We start from the raw sequence: 22146 nt of genomic DNA, 5'->3' as shown, positions 1-22146 counted from the left end.
GTACATCAAGTCCTTCAAACGAACATGTAACTCAGAAACAAAAAACATTAGGATACTGTACATGGCTCATAATAAAACATCAATAGCCTATACTGCGCACATTATTTGAAGGGCATACGAATGAGCGCTCAGAGGTTGCAACGGTGACAGGAAGAGTCAGAAATAAAAGGAGGGCGGTGCAAACCTCACTGAATGCACTGTGTTTACCAATTTCAACACTACGGGGTGCAACTATGTTATTTTGTACATTAAGTCCTTCAAACGAACATGTAACTCAAACAAAAAAACATTCGGCGACATACTGTACATGGCTCATAATAAAACATCAATAGCCTACTGCGCGCATTATTTGAAGGGCATACGACGAGCCTTGCGCTCCGCGAACTCGTCCACGATGCTCTGTTGTCACTGATTCAGTGATCTTTTAAGCGGTAGTCTCAAGACCCGGATAGTAAACAATAAACATGGAGGACATGGAGTCGTTAGTGTTGCTGGTCTTGGTGCTGTGGCTTGTTGTCACCGACAATGCCAACAGATACTGGCAAGAGCGTATAGATGAGGCGAGGCGCATAAGGCTTCAGAAATTCTCGTAATTCATAATTATTCTTCTTCCGGGTTTGCGGTGTTTACAGATCCCAGCGCGCTCGCGGGGCGTGTGTGGGCATGTGAGGACACTCCTCCTCACCAATCAGTGCACAGGGGAGTGTCTGCTCACGCCTCCAGCCTCACTCGGCACGGCTTGGCTCGCTTCAGCCCCACTCCAAAACGGTGCGAGTTTTAGGGGCTAAGCAGGGCTGAAACGAGCTGAGTCGTGCTGGTTTTTGGTAGTCGAAACGCGAGCCGTGTCGGGCTGAAGTGAGCTGAAGCGAGCTGAAGTGAGCTGAAAAAGGGTAGTGGAAAAGGGTCACAAGAGAGGCACAGAAATGGCTAAAGAAGCAAACAAGACGTTCTGGCTAAGTCTGAGAATGGCTTATTTATACACAGCAGTGAAAACCAGGAAGTGACTACGGGTGAGAGGGAATTCCTGTCCCGGATCGGTGCTGGTGTGAGAGATCCGTAATCTTCGGAGTGGATGTCCGGGGCGGAGCATGACAGTCTGTGTGCGTTTTATTTTTTTACTTTCCCATGCCTCTGGTGTACAGTGGTCTGTTCCCACAGTGGACCCCCTTAAGTTTTGAGATTACCCCCTGCCCTGTCTCTTTTGCTACTGTCCAGCGTCAGAGGAGCTGTGATGCGGCTTGCTCGCTACATGCCTGACTTTGTGTTTTGTTTTCTTTAACATATCGGCGTCAGAGCAATAAAGTACAGCAGACCCAGCCTGGTTGTGGCATCTCTTTAAATCACACAATGCAGAGAAAGAGAGTGGCAGAGTCAACCTTCTCCGTTACACCAGCAAAAGTCTGATACGCCGATAAACAGCGAAAATTCCAATTAACAAGTTATTTTTTAATTGATTCATATGTAATTAATCTAGAAAGTAAATCTGATTCTCATGAACACATTTCAGTGTCTTATTGAATAATGCATTACAGTTTAAACAAGATAAATCAGTTGAGTTCACTGTGTAGAAGAAGGAACATGATGCATGAACATCAGTGTGAAGAGAGAAAGTAAGACTGGGCTTTGGATATAATTTTACTGGGAAAAAAGTCAAAAAGACAATCAATTCTGTTTGGAATTTTCAGTTATAAAGTGATGATCTGTGTCCTGTCTGTGTGTGTGTGTGTGTGTGTGTGTGTGTGTGTGTGTGTGTGTACCTCAGTGTCTCCAGTGTACAGTGTGGATTCTCCAGTCCAGCAGAGAGCAGCTTCACTCCTGAATCCTGCAGGTTATTGTCCCTCAGGTCCAGTTCTCTCAGTCTGGAGGAGTTTGAGCTGAGAACTGAGGACAGAAGTCTACAGCTTTCCTCTGTCAGTTTACACCCACGCAGACTGGAAGAGAAATGATGAAATCTGTGAATATCTGATGGATAAATGAGGTGTGTTCCATTAGTTGTGGAATAAAGTGTCTCCCTGAACACAAGGTTCTGATGTCAGAATAAAAATATAAAATAAAGAAACTGTGTTTGTACTCGGACAGATCCACCTGTCTCAGCTCATAGGAGACGATGGATTTAACTACATTTTTTTTATAATCTACTGATAAAATGGATTATATTTTTTAATCTATTTTTATAATCTACTTGACTGTACTTTTATTTGATCTCATTCATTTTTACCTCTATTTTACATGTTTATTATATTTGTTATCTTATTTAGCAACATTTATCACACTGAACATTAACTTTATGATTTTATTGGTTTTATATCCTCTTGATTTTATGATTTCATGATCGATTTTACTATTTTTGACTGATTTTACAATCTTATGGTTGATTTTCATGATTCTATTTGGTTTTATGTCTTTCGTCTTGCCTCATTATTTCTTTCCATCGATTCTTCTTATTCGGCCGATCATGTATTTAATTGCATTTGTCTCAACTGTAAAGCGCTTTGGGTCACCTGCTGTTTTTAAATGTGCTGGAGAAATAAAGTGACTTGACATGAGTGTGGAGAGAGAAAGTAAGATTGGGCCTTGGATATAATTTTACTGGGATAAAAGTCACAAATAAAAAGACAATCAATGCTGTTTGGAATTTTCAACTATAAAGTGATGATCTGAGTCCTGTGTGTGTGTGTGTGTGTGTGTGTGTGTGTACCTCAGTTTCTCCAGTGTACAGTGTGGATTCTCCAGTCCAGCAGAGAGCAGCTTCACTCCTGAATCCTGCAGGTTATTGTCCCTCAGGTCCAGTTCTCTCAGTCTGGAGGAGTTTGAGCTGAGAACTGAGGACAGAACTCTACAGCTTTCCTCTGTCAGTTTACACCCACGCAGACTGGAAGAGAAATGATGAAATATCTGAATATCTGATGGATAAATGAGGTGTGTTCCAGCAGTTGTGGAATAACGTGTCTCCCTGAACACAAGGTTCTCATCTCATTATCTGTAGCCGCTTTATCCTGTTCTACAGGGTCGCAAGCAAGCTGGAGCCTATCCCAGCTGACTATGGGCAAAAGGCGGGGTACACCCTGGACAAGTCGCCAGGTCATCACAGGGCTGACACATAGACACAGACAACCATTCACACTCACATTCACACCTACGGTCAATTTAGAGTCACCAGTTAACCTAACCTGCATGTCTTTGGACTGTGGGGGAAACCGGAGCACCCGGAGGAAACCCACGCGGACACGGGGAGAACATGCAAACTCTGCACAGAAAGGCCCTCGCCGGCCCCGGGGCTCGAACCCGGACCTTCTTACTGTGAGGCGACAGTGCTAACCACTACACCACCGTGCCGCCCACAAGGTTCTGATAAAAATAAAGAGACTGTGTGTTTGTACTTGGACAGATCCACGTGTCTCAGCTCATATGAGATGATGAATTTAACTACAAGAAAGGGAAAGAGACGGATAGAGGTGGAGACACGAGATCTAAACAGTCGGCATCTCAGGGGAAAATTCAAATTCAATCCAAATTGCTTGAAACTGATCTCACTGAATTCAGAACTGAATGCAGAACAACAGACTTTTTACAGAATTAAATATGTTTATCCATTCTTGAGATATTACAAATCAAAGATTGAAAAAAAAAAACCGGCTTAATTTTTTAGAAAACTGCCGTAATATCCTGTATGAGGATCACATGGTCCAAAATGGGCCTCATTAACCAATGAGATCAAATGTTTTTTCTTCATAACTTTTTATTTATTTTTCAAGATGTTTACATGGAAATTGGCAGGAACATAGATGTTTGTAGACTGAATAAAAAGTTTTAAAAATTAATCAAAAAAGAGAGAAAGAAAATTTGTATTGAATTTGTATTTAATTACTATTTATTATGCGAATTAGTTTAAACATTAAATCATTACACTCATCAAAAAAAGTCATAAAAGATTATTTCTAATCCCCTCTTTGTGCTCTGTAGGCCTTTGTATTTCTCAGTAGGGCCGACTAGTGTTTATATGAAAGAATATAAATTATTATTTTGATTAATATTCACAGCTTTCAAGGCAAACCTCAAAAAAACTGTCTGATGCACATCCAATAAACAATTTACATTAACTGAACTGAACCTGACATTCGCATTTCTGACTTCCGGTTTTTAAAATCTCATTCCGACCACTAAGATCTCAATATTGTTCATCAAAACAGCAACAGTTATATTCTAAATTGTTATTTATTTACAGGGATCAGTTTGATTTGAAAAAATAAGTAGGTAAAGCTATGAAAACTCACTTCAAAGTCTCCCGTGAAACAGAACATCAAAACTAGCAGAGGGAAAATGTTGCTGAATCCTTCATCAGAAACAGTGAGAGCGAGAGAACATCACTATAAAAGTGATCTGACTGATATTGACGAGTAATGAAACTGATCAGGAGAGAGAGAGAGAGAGAGAGAGAGAGACAGAGACAGAGAGCCTGACTGCTTTCCCGTGACTCAAAAAGAAAAGCACAGGCAGTTTCCTGACGTCCCGCGAGCAGAGTTTTTCTCTGCTGTACCGAATTCAACCTGCTGTTACTCCCAAAGTACTGAACAGATCTTAACCAGATACATTTCTTTGGAAAGCAGAGATTATAAGCTTTTTAATGATAGTATTCACGATAGAAAATATTCAAGAGTTAAGCAATGACAGGTTTGGAAACTTTGATGTGCATCTGCATGCTTAATTTTCACACCACGGCGAGCGAGAGTCTGATACACCTATAAACACTTCTAATTACAATTCAAAGGGTTTTTTTAATTGATTCATGACAGGGAATTAAGGGCGGCACGGTGGTGTAGTGGTTACCGCTGTCGCCTCACAGCAAGAAGGTCTGGGTTCGAGCCCCGGGGCCGGCGAGGGCCTTTCTGTGCGGAGTTTGCATGTTCTCCCCGTGTCCGCGTGGGTTTCCTCCGGGTGCTCCGGTTTCCCCCACAGTCCAAAGACATGCAGGTTAGGTTAACTGGTGACTCTAAATTGAGCGTAGGTGTGAATGTGAGTGTGAATGGTTGTCTGTATCTATGTGTCAGCCCTGTGATGACCTGGCGACTTGTCCAGGGTGAACCCCGCCTTTCACCCGTAGTCAGCTGGGATAGGCTCCAGCTCACCTGCGACCCTGTAGAACAGGATAAAGCAGCTAGAGATAATGAGATGAGATGAGATGAGTAAATCTGATTGTCATGAATGCATTTCAGTGTCTTATAGAATAATACATTATAGTATAAACGAAATAAATCAGTTGAGTTCACTGTGTAGAAGAAGGAACATGATGCATGAACATCAGTGTGAAGAGAGAAAGTAAGATTGGGCCTCGGATAGAATTTTACTGGGATAAAAGTCACAAATAAAAACACAATCAATTCTGTTTGGAATCTTCAGTTATAAAGTGATGATCTGAGGTGTGTGTGTGTGTGTGTGTACCTCAGTATCTCCAGTGTACAGTGTGGATTCTCCAGTCCAGCAGAGAGCAGCTTCACTCCTGAATCCTGCAGGTTATTGCCCCTCAGGTCCAGTTCTTTCAGTCTGGAGGAGTTTGAGCTGAGAACTGAGGACAGAACTCTACAGCTTTCCTCGGTCAGATCACACACACACAGACTGGAAGAGAAACGATGAAATCTGTGAATATCTGATGGATAAATGAGGTGTGTTCCATTAGTTGTGGAATAAAGTGTCTCCCTGAACACAAGGTTCTGATGTCAGAATAAAAATATAAAATAAAGAGACTGTGTTTGAACTTGGACAGATCCACCTGTCTCAGCTCATAGGAGACGATGGATTTAACTATGTTTATAATCTATTCAGGGTTAGATCTTAAGGTTGCACTAGCCCGCAGAGTGTTGCACTAGCCCGCTATTTTAAGCCCAATTCCTGTGACAATTGAAAGAATTTTAAATACTAAACAATGAACAAGTTGAAACAACAGAAGCTCCCAATTCAGTGTAACAAAACCAGTACTTTATTCAATCCATTATGGTTCTCATATGTGACTTTGTGTTTCAAACCATAATTGTCACTTTGAAGTATAAAAGAGGTAGTCATTGCTTACAGTTAAGTTTTAAATACAGTTAACCATTTCAGGCATATCAACTTTGATATTTACCTCTATGCTCATAATATACTGACAATTTATAGGTAATAAAATAACTAAAATTTAACAGCCACAATTTTTAAAAATTCTGTTCCATTCCTGCAAATTAATGAAATTACAAGTGAGCAAACATTGTGAATGCACTCTTCAAAATACAAAATGATAAACTACTGATAATACATTGCTTTAAATTGTAAGTTATGGCATTAATGCCTTGCCATACAAGCACAATGTGACAGGTATTTCAATTCTAAAAACTGACTGATTTGGAGTCATCTTGAATTTTCATACTCACAAGGTTATGCTTCATTCACTCAGAATCACTGGCCATATGGATAGGCCACTTAAAAACTATGCTGTCTTGCAAATTCAGTGCAAATCTCCTCTTACTCACATCTCAAAACTTTTCAAACATGGCTGGCATCAGCCCCCACTGCCCTGCCACCTACTCTTACAGAATATTAAATGTGCTGAATGGTGGTGCCACCTTGTGGTAGGTCTGGCAAATTAGGCACTCATCATGGTACACAGTTACAACCTGTGTCAATGAACTGTGACAGTAATGTTCAGCAACAATGCATTACACCATGTACAATAAATAGAATGAGCTAAAAGATTTTGTATCAGATTTTGCGTGATTCAAGATGGCCACACCCATGTCAAGTTATTGCACTAGCTAACACGGGCTAGTAGCAGAGATTTTGCACTAGCCCGTGGCTATCTGCACTAGCCACGGGCTAGCGGGTTAGTGTTAAGATCTGACCCTGCTATTCATAAAATAGATGTTTTGAAATCCATGTTAATTATCTACTTTATTTCACTTTGATTTTATCTCATCTCATCTCATTATCTCTAGCCGCTTTATCCTTCTACAGGGTCGCAGGCAAGCTGGAGCCTATCCCAGCTGACTACGGGCGAAAGGCGGGGTACACCCTGGACAAGTCGCCAGGTCATCACAGGGCTGACACATAGACACAGACAAGCATTCACACTCACATTCACACCTACGGTCAATTTTAGAGTCACCAGTTAACCTAACCTGCATGTCTTTGGACTGTGGGGGAAACCGGAGCACCCGGAGGAAACCCACGCGGACACGGGGAGAACATGCAAACTCCACACAGAAAGGCCCTCGCCGGCCCCGGGGCTCGAACCCAGACCTTCTTGCTGTGAGGCGACAGCGCTAACCACTACACCACCGTGCCGCCACTTTGATTTGATATTTATTTTTATTCTATTTATTTTATTATTTTTATCTTATTTAGCTACATATTTTTATCACACTGCACATTAACTTCACTTTATTGGTTTTATATCCTCTTTTGATTTTATGACTGATTATGATTTCAAGATTGATTTTACGATCTTATGTTTGATTTTCATAATCCACTCACTGGGGGTGAGTAAGCGTACTCTTGGTGGCCGTCCCAAGCCCGGATAAATTGGAGAGGGTTGTGTCAGGAAGGGCATCCGGCGTAAAACTGTGCCAAATCTAACATGCGGATTGAAAAGAGAAGATGTTTCATTTTCATGATTCTATTTGGTTTTATATCGTTTGTCTTGCCTCATTATTTCTCTCCTTCTATTCTTCTCATTCATGCCTATCATGTATTTGATTACATTTGCCTCGACTGTCAGGAGCTTTGGGTCAACTGCTGTTTTAAATATGCTGGAAAAATAAAATGACTTGAATGTAGAAAGAAAGTAAGATTGGGCCTTGGATATAATTTTACTGGAATAAAAGTCACAAATAAAGACACAATCAATTCTGTTTGTAATCTTCAGTTGTAAAGTGATGATCTGAGTCGTGTGTGTGTGTGTGTGTGTATGTGTGTGTGTGTACCTCAGTTTCTCCAGTGTACAGTGTGGATTCTCCAGTCCAGCAGAGAGCAGCTTCACTCCTGAATCCTGCAGGTTATTGGCACTCAGGTTCAGTTCTCTCAGTCTGGAGGAGTTTGAGCTGAGAACTGAGGACAGAACTCTACAGCTTTCCTCTGTCAGTTTACACCCCCACAGACTGGAAGAGAAACGATGAAATCTCAGAACACTGATCTCAAACACACAAACACAGAAATCAGAGGACAGGACGCCACATCAGCACATTTACAAGAGCAGCGACGTCTTTCTGCACTCCACAATCTCTCAGCTACAATTTATTATCACACGATTAGCTCATGGACAGAACACACACGTGAGAGCAAACAGCCTCTCTCTCTCTCGCTCACACACACACACACACACACACACACACACACGAATACAATCTTCTGTAAAAGTACCAGAGGTTGGTTTGCAGATGATCAGAGTCATTATTCACAAGCATTAATCCTAACAGTGCAGTTCATCCATCCATCCATCCATTATCTGTAGCTTCTTATCCTGTACAGGGTCGCAGGCAAGAATATGAGTGAGAGGCGAGGTACACCCTGGACAAGTCACCAGATCATCGCAGGACTGACACACAGAGACAAACAACCATTCACACTCACGGTCAATTTAGAGCCACCAATTATCCTAACCTGCATGTCTTTGGGGGAAACCGGAGCACCTGGAGGAAACCCAAGCAGACAACATGCAAACTCCAAACAGAAAGGCCAACGTTGGCTGCTGGGCTCGAACCCAGAACCTTCTAGCTGTGAGGAGACAGTGCTAACCACTACACCACCGTGCCGCCCCAGTGCAGTTCAGTGTCACATTAAAATAACAAACCATGCACTGATACAGTTAAAAATAAAAATACTCACTCAGCTCTTCTGGAGGCTTTGACCACTGGAATCAGCTTCAGAAGACATTCCTCTGATGGGTCATATTTACTCAAATTAAACTCATCCAGCTCCTGTTCTGAGTTCAGTAACACAAACACCAGAGCTGACCACTGAGCAGGAGAGAGTCTGGTTCCACTGAGACACCAGGAATCGCTTCTGTTCAGGTAGCGTTGTACTTCCTGCACGAGAGAATGATCATTCAGTTCATTCAGACAGTGGAACAGATTGATGGATTTCTCTGGAGATGGATTCTCCCTGATCATCTTCTTGATGTATTCGATTGTTTCCTGTTTGCTGTGAGAGCTACTTCCTGTCTGGGGCATCAAGCCTCGTAAGAGAGTCTGATTGGATTCCAGTGAGAGACCCAGAAGGAAGCGGAGGAACAGGTCCAGGTGTCCATTCTCACTCTGTAAGGCCTTGTCCACTGCGCTCCTGAGGAAATCAGACATGTTTGACTTTCTGAAGAAATTAAAAAGTCCAGGAGGTTGATTCCCGAGCACATTTGTCTTTGTAAAAATAAAGCAGAGAAATGTGTATAAAGCAGCCAGAAACTCCTGAACGCTCAGATGTACAAAGCTGAAGACCATCCCCAGGTGAAGCCCAAACTCCTCTCTGAAGATTTGGGTACACACTCCTGAGTACACTGATACTTCTCTCACATCAATGCCACACTCTCTCAGGTCTTCCTCATAGAAGATCAGGTTTCCTTTCTCCAGCTGTTGGAAAGCCAGTTTTCCCAGTGCCAGGATACTCTCTCTGGTCTGCTGAGGATCAGGCTCACATTTCTGATGGTACTTTTGCTCCTTGCGTTTGATCTGAAAGATCAGGAAGTGTGTGAACATCTGAGTCAGAGTCTTGGGGATCTCTCCACTCTCTGCTTCACCCAACATTCTCTTGAGAACAGTGGCTGAGATCCAGCAGAAGACTGGGATGTAGCACATGATGTAGAGGCTTCTTGAGGACTTCATGTGTGTGATGATTTTATTGGCCAGGCTCTGATCACTGATCCTCTTCCTGAAGTACTCCTCTTTCTGAGGATCACTGAACCCTCGTACCTCTGTTACCTGGTCTACACACTCAGGAGGGATCTGATTGGCTGCTGCTGGACGAGAGGTTATCCAGAGGAGAGCAGAGGGAAGCAGATTCCCCTTGATGAGGTTTGTCAGCAGCACATCCACTGAGGCCGACTCTGTCACATCACACAATCTCTCACTGTTCTGGAAATTTAGAGGAAATCGACACTCATCCAGACCATCAAAGATCAACAGGACTTTGTAAATGTTACAATCTATTAATCCTAGTTCTCTCATTTCTGGGAAAAAGTGATGAAGGAGATTCATCAGACTGAGATTTTCCTGCTTCGTCAGATTCAGCTCTCTAAAGGGAAGTGGGAACATGAAGGTGACGTCCTGATTCGCTTTTCCTTCAGTCCAGTCCAGAATGAACTTCTGCACAGAGACTGTTTTTCCAATTCCAGCAACTCCTTTAGTCAGCACACTTCTGATGGACGTGTCTTGAAAGAGATCATTACATTTGATGGGTGTCTCCTGTGTTGCTGGTCTCCTGGACGCTGTCTCAATCTGTCTCACCTCATGTTCTTTATTGACGTCTCCACTCCAACCCTCTGTGATGTAGAGCTCTGTGTAGATCTCATTCAGAAGAGCTGAGCTTCCATGCTGTGAGATTCCTTCATTAATTCTTTTGAACTTCTCTCTCAGGTGGGATTTCAGCTTTTGCTGACACACAGAGACCGCAGACTCTGAGAAACAAAGTCATAACATCTTTTAATGCAAAATCACTGAGCACAATATAAATGAAATATTGATGTACGTTTCTTATTAATTATAAGAAGTTATAACTGAAAACATGGCAAACTGAAACTAATTCCAGAGTTCTAAAATCACTGTCTGAATCAGCTTGATAAATTTAAGATGATACATTTAAATATGAACCAAACTTATGGAGATAAAATAAAGCCATGATTCAGAGCTCTTACTGTTCTGCAGTGTGTGAGCGAGATCTGTGTGGTTCATGTTCTTCAGGAAGTGCAGTGTGATCTTCAGCACTCCCTCTCTGATGCTGCTCTGATCCTCCTCATCCTCCACCTCCCTCTCAGAGCATGCTGGGGAATCTGGACTCAGGAGCTTCTTAAACCTTTTCAGCTCCTTCTGTATCACAGCGATGACTTTGTGTTCCAGCTCCTGGTTAGAAACGCACAGGAACAGATCGAAATATTATAATGTTACACAACGAGAGAGGATTTATTTCAGGAAAAGAAGAAAAGTCTCTTTCTATTCCCAACTGAAACTCTGTCTGATTACCCATAATGCAACTGTATGTGGATAAAACTGCACACACACACACACACCTTGAATATGGACTCCAGTTGACTTCTGCTGATGTTTGATTTCTTCTTTTGTGGTCTGTGAACAAACAAAACACATCCTGTAATATGGACTATATGTACCATAGCTGTCCAACACACACTAATAAATACAGAGACAGATATTTAACACTGTCCTCTTAACACAATACACTGAGTTCAGGATTTCCTCACTGATACTAACATACTTACAAACACATGAATGAATGAATGAATGAATGAATGAATGAAAGAAATAGTGATATAGTGATGAATGTCCAGGTGTAAATGTTCTCGTGTTCCACCACAGACCCTCCAGCTCTGGGACTGCAGGCTGAACTGAACTCTCACTGCAGTTTTCCTCACTGCCAGTCCGAGAGCTGCAGCACTGCACAGTTTAGTGTTTTACTGCTTCAACACCTGATAAAGCTCATGAAGGGCTTCATCATGAGACCAGTGAGTTTGATCAGGTGGAACAGCACCGTAAATCACCTCACTGTACTGACCTCACATCAGCAGAACCGTCTCGGTCTCTGAAGGCAGCTAGACGTCCCACTGACATCTCACTCTTCATGGACACACAGCTGGGTTCTGGTGAGTCTGATCTCTTTCCCTCCATCATTCTACAACACAGATATTATTACATCCTGTAATTAAGGTTAGTGAACATGCTAATATAAAATGGAGTGTCTCCAGAAGACTGCATATCGAGTTTGAATTCGTGTTGCACAGATCGTCTTAGTCTCAATTCAATCTTAGTCTAATAAGCAGCAAATTAAATAATACAGACAAATAAAAGTCAAGGCCTCACATTTCAACCAACCATTTTATATCTATAAATGTTTAAAAGACTCTGACATTAAAAACAGGCGAAAACATGCGCGCGCACACAAAAGCTCTCTCCAAACAATAAATACTTGCACTGTGTTCAAATGCATTTGCAGGGTTCTTTTGTGACTCAACAACCGCTTCAAACGGAGTCAGTGTTTGGTGTCTGTCCAACCATTTCATGGAAAAACACAAGAGTCTTTCTATAACTCGGGCTATGTTCCATGTCCATTGATGGTAATTATATTTATTCTCACTATTTTCTTCAAAAAACATCAAATATTACTGATTCATGGAAAACATGTTATAATATCGCACAAACATGATGTCCATCCTCTGCTTCACTGCACCTGAACTTTGTCATGATGTTCCTGAATTGATTGTTTTTGCTCTGTTCGTTTTTCAGTTGGGGGAATTTTAATTTCAAAATCATGAATAAAATGAGTCAGTCAAAAACGATGGTTATGTATGTAACCACGGTTCTATGAATTTCGGATGACCGCCAGAGGCGGTGCTTTAAGCACCCGGATGTCCATCACATGCGGTGATGTCCATCACATGCGGTGAGTGTCTGTATACCAACAAGGTCGCTTGCGACAGGGGGTGACGTATGTCACTGCACCGGTACTTAAGGTGCGTTCACCCCGGAAGTGTTCTCTTGGCAGTCTTCTCGTCAGCCTTCTAAGTGACGGCCAAGTTCTGGCGGTCATCCGAAATTCATAGAACCACGGTTACATACGTAACCATCGTTCTATTTCATTTCTCCTGACCGCCAGAGGCGGTGCTTTAAGCACCTGGATGACTAATACCAACAGGGTCACGAGGAAGACCTATTTACCCTACGAATGGCTGAAAAGGGTGGCTGTGGCCAGTGGATTGTGCATGGCCACATTAGCCCTATAAAACCTTGCAAACGTGCAAGTTGAGACCCATGAGGCAGCGGCGCAGATATCAGAGAGTGGAACTCCACGTAGAGCCGCCCATGATGCAGCCACATTCCGAGTGGAGTGGTCTCGGATGTGGGGAGGGACCGGGAGGCTGCTGCTAATGGCCTCCATGGTCCAGTTCGACAGTCTGTTTGGACAGCGCGTGGCCGAGCCTATGTCCAGTGTGGCCCACAAACATTGCATCCGACTGCCGAAATGCAGCAGTCACTTCAATGTATGCCCTCCATGCTCAAACTGGGCAAAGAAGGACGTGACCTTGGCCCTGCTCATTCTCCTCAGGTGGTGGTCTGAAGGCTTCCAGGCTGAGGGGCTGATTGGTGTATGAAGAGTAGGAGAAGTTCTTGGGCATAAACGAAGGATTAGGCCACAATGTTACACCCGTGCCATCGGGCTCCATTGTAAGCACTCCTGGCCGATAGACAGGGTGTGTAGTTCACCTGCTCTCTTAGCATTCCTTTTAGCTAGAACGTCGGCTGTCTTTAAAGATAGCCACTTGAGCTCCGTCCCCTGTAGGGGCTCAAATGGAGGTTTACACAGTGCACTTAAAACCAGAGGCAAGTCCCAAGCTCGTCTTGGACTGCGTTGAGGGGGTCTTATGCGCTGAGCACCTTTAAGAAAGTGGCTCACCCGTGTGTGGGATCCCACAGTCAGCCCGTCTACCCTGTTGTGCATTGCGGATATAGCCGCTACATACACCTTGATGGTGGAGGGTGCAAGGCCCTCATCCAGATGAGACTGTAAAAAGCTGAGAATCCCCGGTATCGGGCAACATGCTGGTTCCTGATGGCGTGCTTGGCACCAACTTACAAAGAGCTTCCACCTATTGGCATAGAGCGCATTGGTGGAAGGTGCGTGGGAACACTGGATGGTCCGCACAACGGTCGACTCACATTCTGCTAGCAGTGGGTCGGGCCCTTCAGAGGCCACACCCACAGCTGCAACCATACTGGGTTCGGATGCCAAATTTGACCTTCCGTGAGAGGAGGTCCATCCGTGCAGGGAGACACCAAGGCTCCTTTGCAGCAACCCGTACAGGGTAGGGAACCAGACTCTCCCCGGCCAATAGGGGGCTATCAACAGCACCCTGTGACCCTCCTTGAGGATCCTCTCGAGAGTGGGCAGAATTAGCGGGAGTGGTGGGAAAGCATATAGGAGCTGCTGTGGCCACTCGTGTGCCAGTGCGTCTTGGCCCAAGGGGCTTGATGTTTCTTTCAGTGTAAACCACAGGGGACAATGTGTCGTGGCCTGGAAGGTGAAAAGGTCCACCTCTGTCCTACCGTATTGCAGCCAAATACTCTGCACCACTTCCGGGTGCAGCTTCCACTCCCCCGGATCGGGGTTCTGTTGTGACAGAAGATCCGCAGCAGTGTTCCTCCCTCCTGGTGAATGCATTGCCCTCAGGCTCACCAGACGAGGGTAAGCCCATGTCAGTAGGTGCCGAGTGAACTTTCAGGGAAGGTAGTGACCTGGTGCCGCCCTGGTGGTTTATATGATAGACCACAGATGTATTGTTGGTCTTTATAAGGACATGCCGACCCGCTAAAACCGGACGGAAATGTTTCAGGGTGAGGAAAATGGCCCGCAGCTCTAACACATTGATGTGTTGTCCCTGCTGTTGTGGGGCCCATACGCCCCGGGCAGTCCTGCACTGCCACACTGTGCCCCAGCCGATCAGTGATGCATCAGTGGCGACTACTTTTCTGCGAGAGGGTATGGACGTAGACATGAGGAGCAACTGGCCGTGATTCTGACTGGCCTGTGCCTGTGATGTTGTGGATGTAACCCAAGGCTGTTCATCCAGATTTGTAGAGGCCTGAGTGTGAGGAGGCCCAACGGAACTACCGATGAGGCCACGGTGAGTATACCTAGTAGTGTCTGGAAAGACCTGAAGGTCAGGGTTCGTCCCTTCCTGAAGCGATGTAGCCGTCGGACAATATCGCTCACCCGTCGCTAAGACAGGGTTGCCTTCAACAGCTGAGAATCCAGCTGAAGGCCAAGAAAAACAGTCTTCTGGCTGGGTGTAAGGGAGCTCTTGGCGTGGTTCACCCTGAGCCCAAGTTTGGTGATGTGAGAAACCAGCACGGCTGGGTCGCTGAGCGCGTCTACCCTTGACTGAGAACCAATCAACCAGTCATCCAGGTAGGGGGAGGATACGCATTCCCCTGCTCTGAAGTAGGGACAGTGCTGCCGCAACGAATCTCATAAAGATTCTGGGAAGTATGCATCCTTCAGATCGATGGTTGTGAACCAATCGTCCCGTCTGATGCTGTTTAAGACATCGGATGTGCGCAGCATATGGAATTTGAAGACCTTGAGATGGTCGTTCAAATGTCTCAGATCCAGTATGGGGCGAAGCCCACCCCCTCTTTTTTTGGGGGGGGATGATGAAATAGGTGGAATAAAACCCACTGTTTTGTGAAGGTGGATCTAATGGCTCGATGGCCCCCTTTTCCAGGAGGGTCAAGACCTCCTGGCGTACTGCCAGAGCTTTCATTTTGACCCCTTGAAATCTCGGCAGTCGTCATCTGAATTGTATGCTGTAACCCTGAGAGAGGGTGGATATAACCCAGGGGTCCGATGTTACCACTTCCCAGTAGGCAAGTTGTTGACTGGTGAAGTGTCCGACCGCCGGAGTGGAGTAGTCAACGTCTGCCTCCATGCCCCCTACGGGGGGGAGGGGGGAGTGGGAATTGTACCCCGACGTGCCTGTGCGGCGGCACCAAAGTGCTGTCCCGGAATCACTGGGAGAGTGCGGACGGCCCTCCTGCAGGGATCTGAGAGTGGTGACTGAGCCAACCATACCTGACGCCTGGCGAGAGTTAAAGACGACATTAGTCTGCCCAGCTCCCTGGACATGAAAGCAAATGCCTGCAGCAAGGCCTCGCTTAGGCTTTGCAGTGATGGGTCTGCTCCAGAAGACTGAAGAGCCTGAGACTGGGCCAGGAGAGATAACGAATTGCCTATGCGTGCAGCCCGTGCTGCAGCATCATAGCTCTTCCTGATGAAGTCATCGGTCAAACGACACTGTGGCCGTGGACAGCGAGCGTCGGGTCTCAACGCCTCCATGCTGACCAGACCCTGACTGAACGCATCCTGTATCTCTACAGCTCCTCAATAAAGGGGGCTGAAGGTGGAACAGTGAAAACAGCAGAGGGGGAGTCTAAAAAAGGCACTCTGCATCCGTACTTCAGATGGTGCCGTGTCCAACCCCAGGCGCCATTTTTCAAATCAAATCAAATCAAGTTTATTTGTACAGCGCTTTTAACAATAAACATTGTCGCAAAGCAGCTTTACAGAATTTGAACGACTTAAAAACATGAGCTAATTTTATCCCTAATCTATCCCCAATGAGCAAGCCTGTGGCGACGGTGGCAAGGAAAAACTCCCTCAGACGACATGAGGAAGAAACCTCGAGAGGAACCAGACTCAAAAGGGAACCCATCCTCATTTGGGCAACAACAGACAGCCTGACTATAATATTAACAGTTTTAACAGGTATAACCCTCAACTGTCCTCATGGGGCCGTCCTTCACAGGAGTGGGGTGATAAAACTCCGACCAGACACAGGGCACCAGGATGGATCAAGCAGGTCCGAGGGGCAGAAGAGGCCAGCATCTCAATCCCAGGATCAACATGTAACTCAGAGGGACAGATGGGGGGGGGGGAGAGAGAAAGAAAACACGTTGTTAGGTATGCCCTAAAAATGACAAGTATTAAATCTGTGTGGTAGGCTCACAGAGACGAGAGTCTTTACATCAGGCATGACGCACAATGGCATGTTAATATGGTAAAAAATATATCATGACCTGCTCTGGCTGGATGCTTGATTGGGTGATGGGAGCACACTCCTCAGCAATGATGAGATGCAGATGGGACCCTTAGGCCTGGCCAAGACAATTCAGTTACATTTCACCGGGTCTGGGACATGCGACAGAATGTCTGACGGCCGATTCCCTGCAGGCTACGATAGCCAGTCGAGGTCCCCACCGTCTCCACCAAAAGATTTCCTGTTGACTCCATGTAACTCAGAGGGACAGATTTGGGGTGGGGGGGAGAGAAAGAAAACACAGGTGGTTAGGTATGCCCAATGTCACCTGAATAAGTAGGAACAGTATACATATTGCACCGAGTACAAGCAGGGACTCCGGCAACTAACTATGACAGCATAACTAAAAGGAGAGAGCCAGAAGGTAACACAGGCATGAGGGAGCCCCGGGACATAAAGCAGCAGCCACTACACCGTCAACAAACTCGAGTGAGCAAGCGAGTGGGGACTGACAGCATCCATACATCCCAGTTTACCAAAACACTCTGTCTGAGGACCCTCCAGATCTACTCCTTTACCTCATAAACACCATTAACAAAAGGCTTGACTAAACAGATATGTTTTCAGCCTAGACTTAAATGCTGAGACTGTGTCTGATTCCCGAACATTACTTGGAAGGCTGTTCCATAACAGTGGGGCTTTGTAAGAAAAGGCTCTGCCCCCTGATGTAGCCTTCACTATACGAGGTACCAGCAGATAGCCTGCACCTTTTGATCTAAGTAGGCGTGGCGGGTCATAGAGGAGCAGAAGTTCACTCAGGTACTGTGGTGCGAGACCATTTAGTGCTTTAAAGGTCAATAGTAGTATTTTATAATCAATACGAAATTTGATTGGGAGCCAATGCAGTGTGGATAAGACAGGTGTGATGTGGTCATATTTTCTAGTTCTAGTAAGGACTCTTGCTGCGGCATTTTGAACTAACTGGAGCTTGTTTATGCACTTATTGGAACATCCAGACAGTAAGGCATTACAATAATCCAACCTGGAGGTAACGAAAGCATGGACTAGTTTTTCTGCATCATGCAATGACATTTAATTTCTTATCTTTGCAATATTTCTGAGATGAAAGAAAGCTATCCGGGTGATGTTATCAATGTGAGTTTCGAATGAAAGACTGGGGTCAATAATCACTCCGAGGTCTTTTACTGCTGCACGTGAAGAAACAGAAAGGCCATCCAGAGTTACTGTGTAATCAGAAAACTTACTTCTAGCTGTATGTGGTCCTAGCACAAGTACTTCAGTCTTGTCAGAGTTAAGCAGAAGGAAATTTATAAGCATCCAGTGTCTAATGTCCTTAACACATTCCTCAATTTTATTAAGCTGGTGTCTCTCATCAGGTTTTGCAGAGACATACAACTGTGTGTCATCAGCATAACAGTGGAAACTAATACAATGTTTACGAATAATATCGCCCAGAGGTAACATATATAGAGAAAAAAGCAGTGGACCCAAGACAGAACCTTGTGGAACACCAAACTTTACCTCGGTACGTCTAGAAATATCACCATTTATATCAACATACTGATAACGATCAGTTAGATAAGACCTGAGCCAGGAGAGGGCCATTCCCTTAACTCCCACAACATTTTCTAGTCTATCCAGAAGAATGGAATGATCAATGGTATCAAATGCTGCACTAAGGTCAAGCAACACAAGTAGCGAGACACAGCCCTGATCAGACGCCAACAGTAGGTCGTTTACTACTTTAACCAGTGCTGTCTCTGTGCTATGATGAGGTCTAAATCCTGACTGATACATTTCATGGATGTTATTCCTATGTAAATATGAGCATAACTGCTGTGCCACAGCTTTTTCAAGGATCTTGGAGATAAAGGGGAGGTTTGATATTGGCCGATAATTGGACAGCTGACAGGGATCAAGGTCAGGTTTTTTAATCAGGGGTTTGATAACTGCTAGTTTAAAGGATTTGGGTACATAGCCAATCATAAGAGAAGAATTTATTATTTTTAGAAGCGGTTCAATTACTCCAGGCATTATCTGTTTGAATAGATGTGTCGGTAAGGGATCTAGTACGCAAGTTGAGGCTTTTGATGTAGAGATTAATGAAAGTAATTCAGTTTCTTTTAGGGGAGTAAAACATTCTAACTGATGATCTGATACAGTTATATTGTTAACTACAAGGTCACTTTCATTGTCTAACCTTAAATTAGTAGTTTGAATTTTTTGTCGGATATTCTCAATTTTGTCATTAAAAAAATTCATGAAGTCGTTGCTACTACATACTGCAGGTATGCATGTGTTGATAGTGGACTTATTCCTGGTTAATTTTGCTACAGTATTAAATAGGAATCTAGGATTATTTTTGTTATCTTCTATTAGGGAGGAGAAATATGTTGATCTCGCAGCACTAAGAGCTTTTCTATACTTCAGGAAGCTCTCTTTCCAAGCTAATTTGAACACTACCAATTTTGTTTGACGCCATTTACGTTCCAATTTTCGAGTGGTCTGTTTTAATGTGCGAGTGTCATCATTATACCAGGGTGCTAATTTTTTGTCTCTGACCATTTTCCTTTTTAGAGGAGCTACATTATCTAAAGTATGGCGGAATGTTGACTCTAAGCATTCAGTTGCCTGATCAAGTTCTGCAGGGGCTGACAGTGACCCAATCAAAGTTGATAACTCTGGGAGATCATTTATAAAACTCTGTGCAGTAGTTGACGTGAAAGTACGTTTAATACAGTAGCGTGGTGAGGTGCATATATTATTACTCAGACATATTTTGAATGAGATGAGACAATGATCTGAGATAACTTCAGACTGTGGAAGTATGACTATATTGTCTACGTTTAATCTGAATGTTAGTATTAGATCAAGGGTGTGACCACCATTATGGGTCGGTCCTATGACATTCTGCTTAATCCCGACTCTAAGATGGACACAAACGCTGTTTTTAAAGGGTCTTCTGGGTTATCGAAGTGAATATTAAAATCTCCGACAACTAAAGCTTTGTCTAAGGAAATAACCAAATCTGAGATAAAATCTGCAAATTCAGAAAGAAACTCAGAATATGGCCCCGGGGGCCTGTAAATAATGAGCAATGCAATTAACTGGGTAGACTTATTTTTCGAGGCTACATACATTATATGAGTATGAAGAACTTCAAATGTATTAAATTTATAACCAGGTTTGTGTGTTACACCTAGATAATCGTTATAAATAACCGCGACGCCTCCTCCTCTGCCAGTTAGACGAGGCTGGTGTATATAACTGTATCCAGGAGGACTCGCTTCATTTAATGCTATATATTCATTTGGCTTAATCCATGTTTCTGTTAAACACAGTACATTAAACTCCTGATCAGTAATGAGTTCATTAACCATTAGCGCTTTAGATGTAAGAGATCTAATATTTAATAGCCCCACCTTTAGATCAAAGGTGCTGGCAGCAGCTGTACAGTCAGTATGATCTAATTTTATATTGATTAGGTTACTGGAACAAACTCTCTGAAAATTTCTACCTTTTTGTTGAGCTCGGGGAACAGACACAGTCTCGATGTAGTGGGCCCTGAGTGACGACTCTGTGCAGCTAGCAGACAGTCGGTTTAGCCTGTTCGTCTGCTCCCTGGCCTTGGCTCTGGATTGTCAGAAATTAACTAGGCCTGTTCTGAGACTATGACCTATGCTGCAGGAAATGAGAGCAGCACCTTCCCGAGTGGGATGGATACCGTCCCGCCCTAACAGGCCAGCAGTGCCCTCAAAATTAGCCCAATTATCTATAAAGCCCACACTGTTTTTAGAGCACCACCTGGACAGCCAGCAGTTCAGCGACCATAACCTGCTGTAAGCTACATCGCCACGCCGCATTTTTATCGCGGGCTTGACCATAGTGGAAAGCACGTCCTCCTCTTGAAGCTCCGCGGCCGGGGACAGCACCGGAGGCTGTGGCTCAGGAGGAGTAAATGAAGCAGCAGAGGCGAGAGCATCAGCAGGCTGTGCTTCAGGCGGTTGTAGGTTATAGAGCAAAGCCTTAATCTCAGCAAGCTCTGAAGGACCACAATGGAAAAAAGTATTTTTACTTTTGTGTTATCCTCCGTAATATTTATATTTATATTATGTTTACATGTTATGTTTTTATTGCGAAATAAATCAATACAATACAAAAAGAGCCAAGGTGCCCACTTGTTGCGCAAAGGGGTCCACCTTCTGGTACTTGGGCCTACAGGGAGCCTCCCGTGACGGATGCTTAGGGCGCTTCCTAGACTTAGGAGGCAGAGCGTAGTCACTCGGTGCTGGGGGCAGTCGAGAGCCCAAACTGCTTTCCAGCTGAGCAAGCCTAGCAGTGCGTCAAGCAAACAAAACGAAATATCTGCGGTGGAGTCAGGCGAACATACTCACCCAACCGCGTTCAGGTAATCAGCAATCAAAGCTGAAATAAACAAGCTACAAGGCGAGAAAATACCCATGTGCTCGCGGTGAAACTGAAACCTATAATTAGAGGTTGCTGGCTGCCGAAGTCCGAGTGGACTCACTCATAACCGGTTTAGTTGAAAATACTTTACTTACCTTAAAGGTTTGAGACAATCAGCACATAAACATGACCGCTGTTTATTCTACTTACCTAAATATGGATTAGGTGACGGTAAAAAAGCAGTGTCGAAGTACCAATACAGAGCCAAGCAACCAAATGAAATATCCGCGGCGGAGTCAGGAGCGAACACGCTCATCCAGTCGCGTTTAGGTAATCAGCAATCAGCTGAAGTAAACATGCTACAGTGCGAATCAGAAGCACACACAAGCACTAATTAAGTATCATACTTGCAACAAAACGATACTTATTAGATCGCTACAAGGCGAGAGAACACCCCTATGATCGCGGTGAAACTGAAACTTATAGTGAGAAGTTGCTATCTGCTGAAGTCAGAGCGAACTCACTCAGCTACCAGCTGAAGTAAACAAGCTGCAGTGTGAATCAGAAGCGCACACAAGCACCAATTAAGTCTCATACTTGCAACAAAACGATACTTATTAGATCGCTACAAGGCGAGAGAACACCCCTATGATCGCAGTGAAACTGAAACTTATAGTTAGCAGTTGCTAGTTGCCGAAGTCACAGCGAACTTCACTCAGCAATTAGCTGAAGTAAACAAGCTACAGTGCGAATCAGAAGCGCACACAAGCACCAAATAAGTGTCATACTTGCAACAAAACGATACTTATTAGATCGCTACAAGGCGAGAAAACACCCCATGATCACAGTGAAACTGAAATTTATAATTGGAAGTTGCTAGCTGCCAAAGTCAGCGAACTTACTCATAAACGGTTTCTTACCTTAAGCAAATGGCAAATTGCAGT

General features: G+C 44.1%; 2 protein-coding genes across 2 annotated transcripts in view; both read right to left on the bottom strand.

Moving 5' to 3' along the window:
- LOC132886356 (NACHT, LRR and PYD domains-containing protein 3-like) overlaps positions 1–22146 on the bottom strand; it is a 147502-nt gene that overhangs the window by 35452 nt on the left and 89904 nt on the right. The window lies entirely within an intron of this gene.
- The window catches only part of LOC132886362 (uncharacterized), a 180230-nt gene that overhangs the window by 156028 nt on the left and 2056 nt on the right, over positions 1–22146 (bottom strand). Inside the window, exons 3-8 of the mRNA XM_060920924.1 lie at positions 11740–11856; positions 11240–11294; positions 10868–11072; positions 8851–10630; positions 5440–5613; positions 2699–2872 (exon numbers count right to left, since the gene is read on the bottom strand). Of these exons, the coding sequence (XP_060776907.1) occupies positions 2699–2872; positions 5440–5613; positions 8851–10630; positions 10868–11072; positions 11240–11294; positions 11740–11856 (2505 nt within the window). The remainder of the gene's footprint in view (positions 1–2698; positions 2873–5439; positions 5614–8850; positions 10631–10867; positions 11073–11239; positions 11295–11739; positions 11857–22146) is intronic.

This window comes from Neoarius graeffei, chromosome 5 (assembly GCF_027579695.1).
Source record: "Neoarius graeffei isolate fNeoGra1 chromosome 5, fNeoGra1.pri, whole genome shotgun sequence".
In the NCBI taxonomy this organism is placed as follows: Eukaryota; Metazoa; Chordata; class Actinopteri; order Siluriformes; family Ariidae; genus Neoarius; species Neoarius graeffei.
The sequence above is the reverse complement of the archived record's forward strand: the minus strand, read 5'-3'. Positions and strand labels throughout refer to the sequence as shown.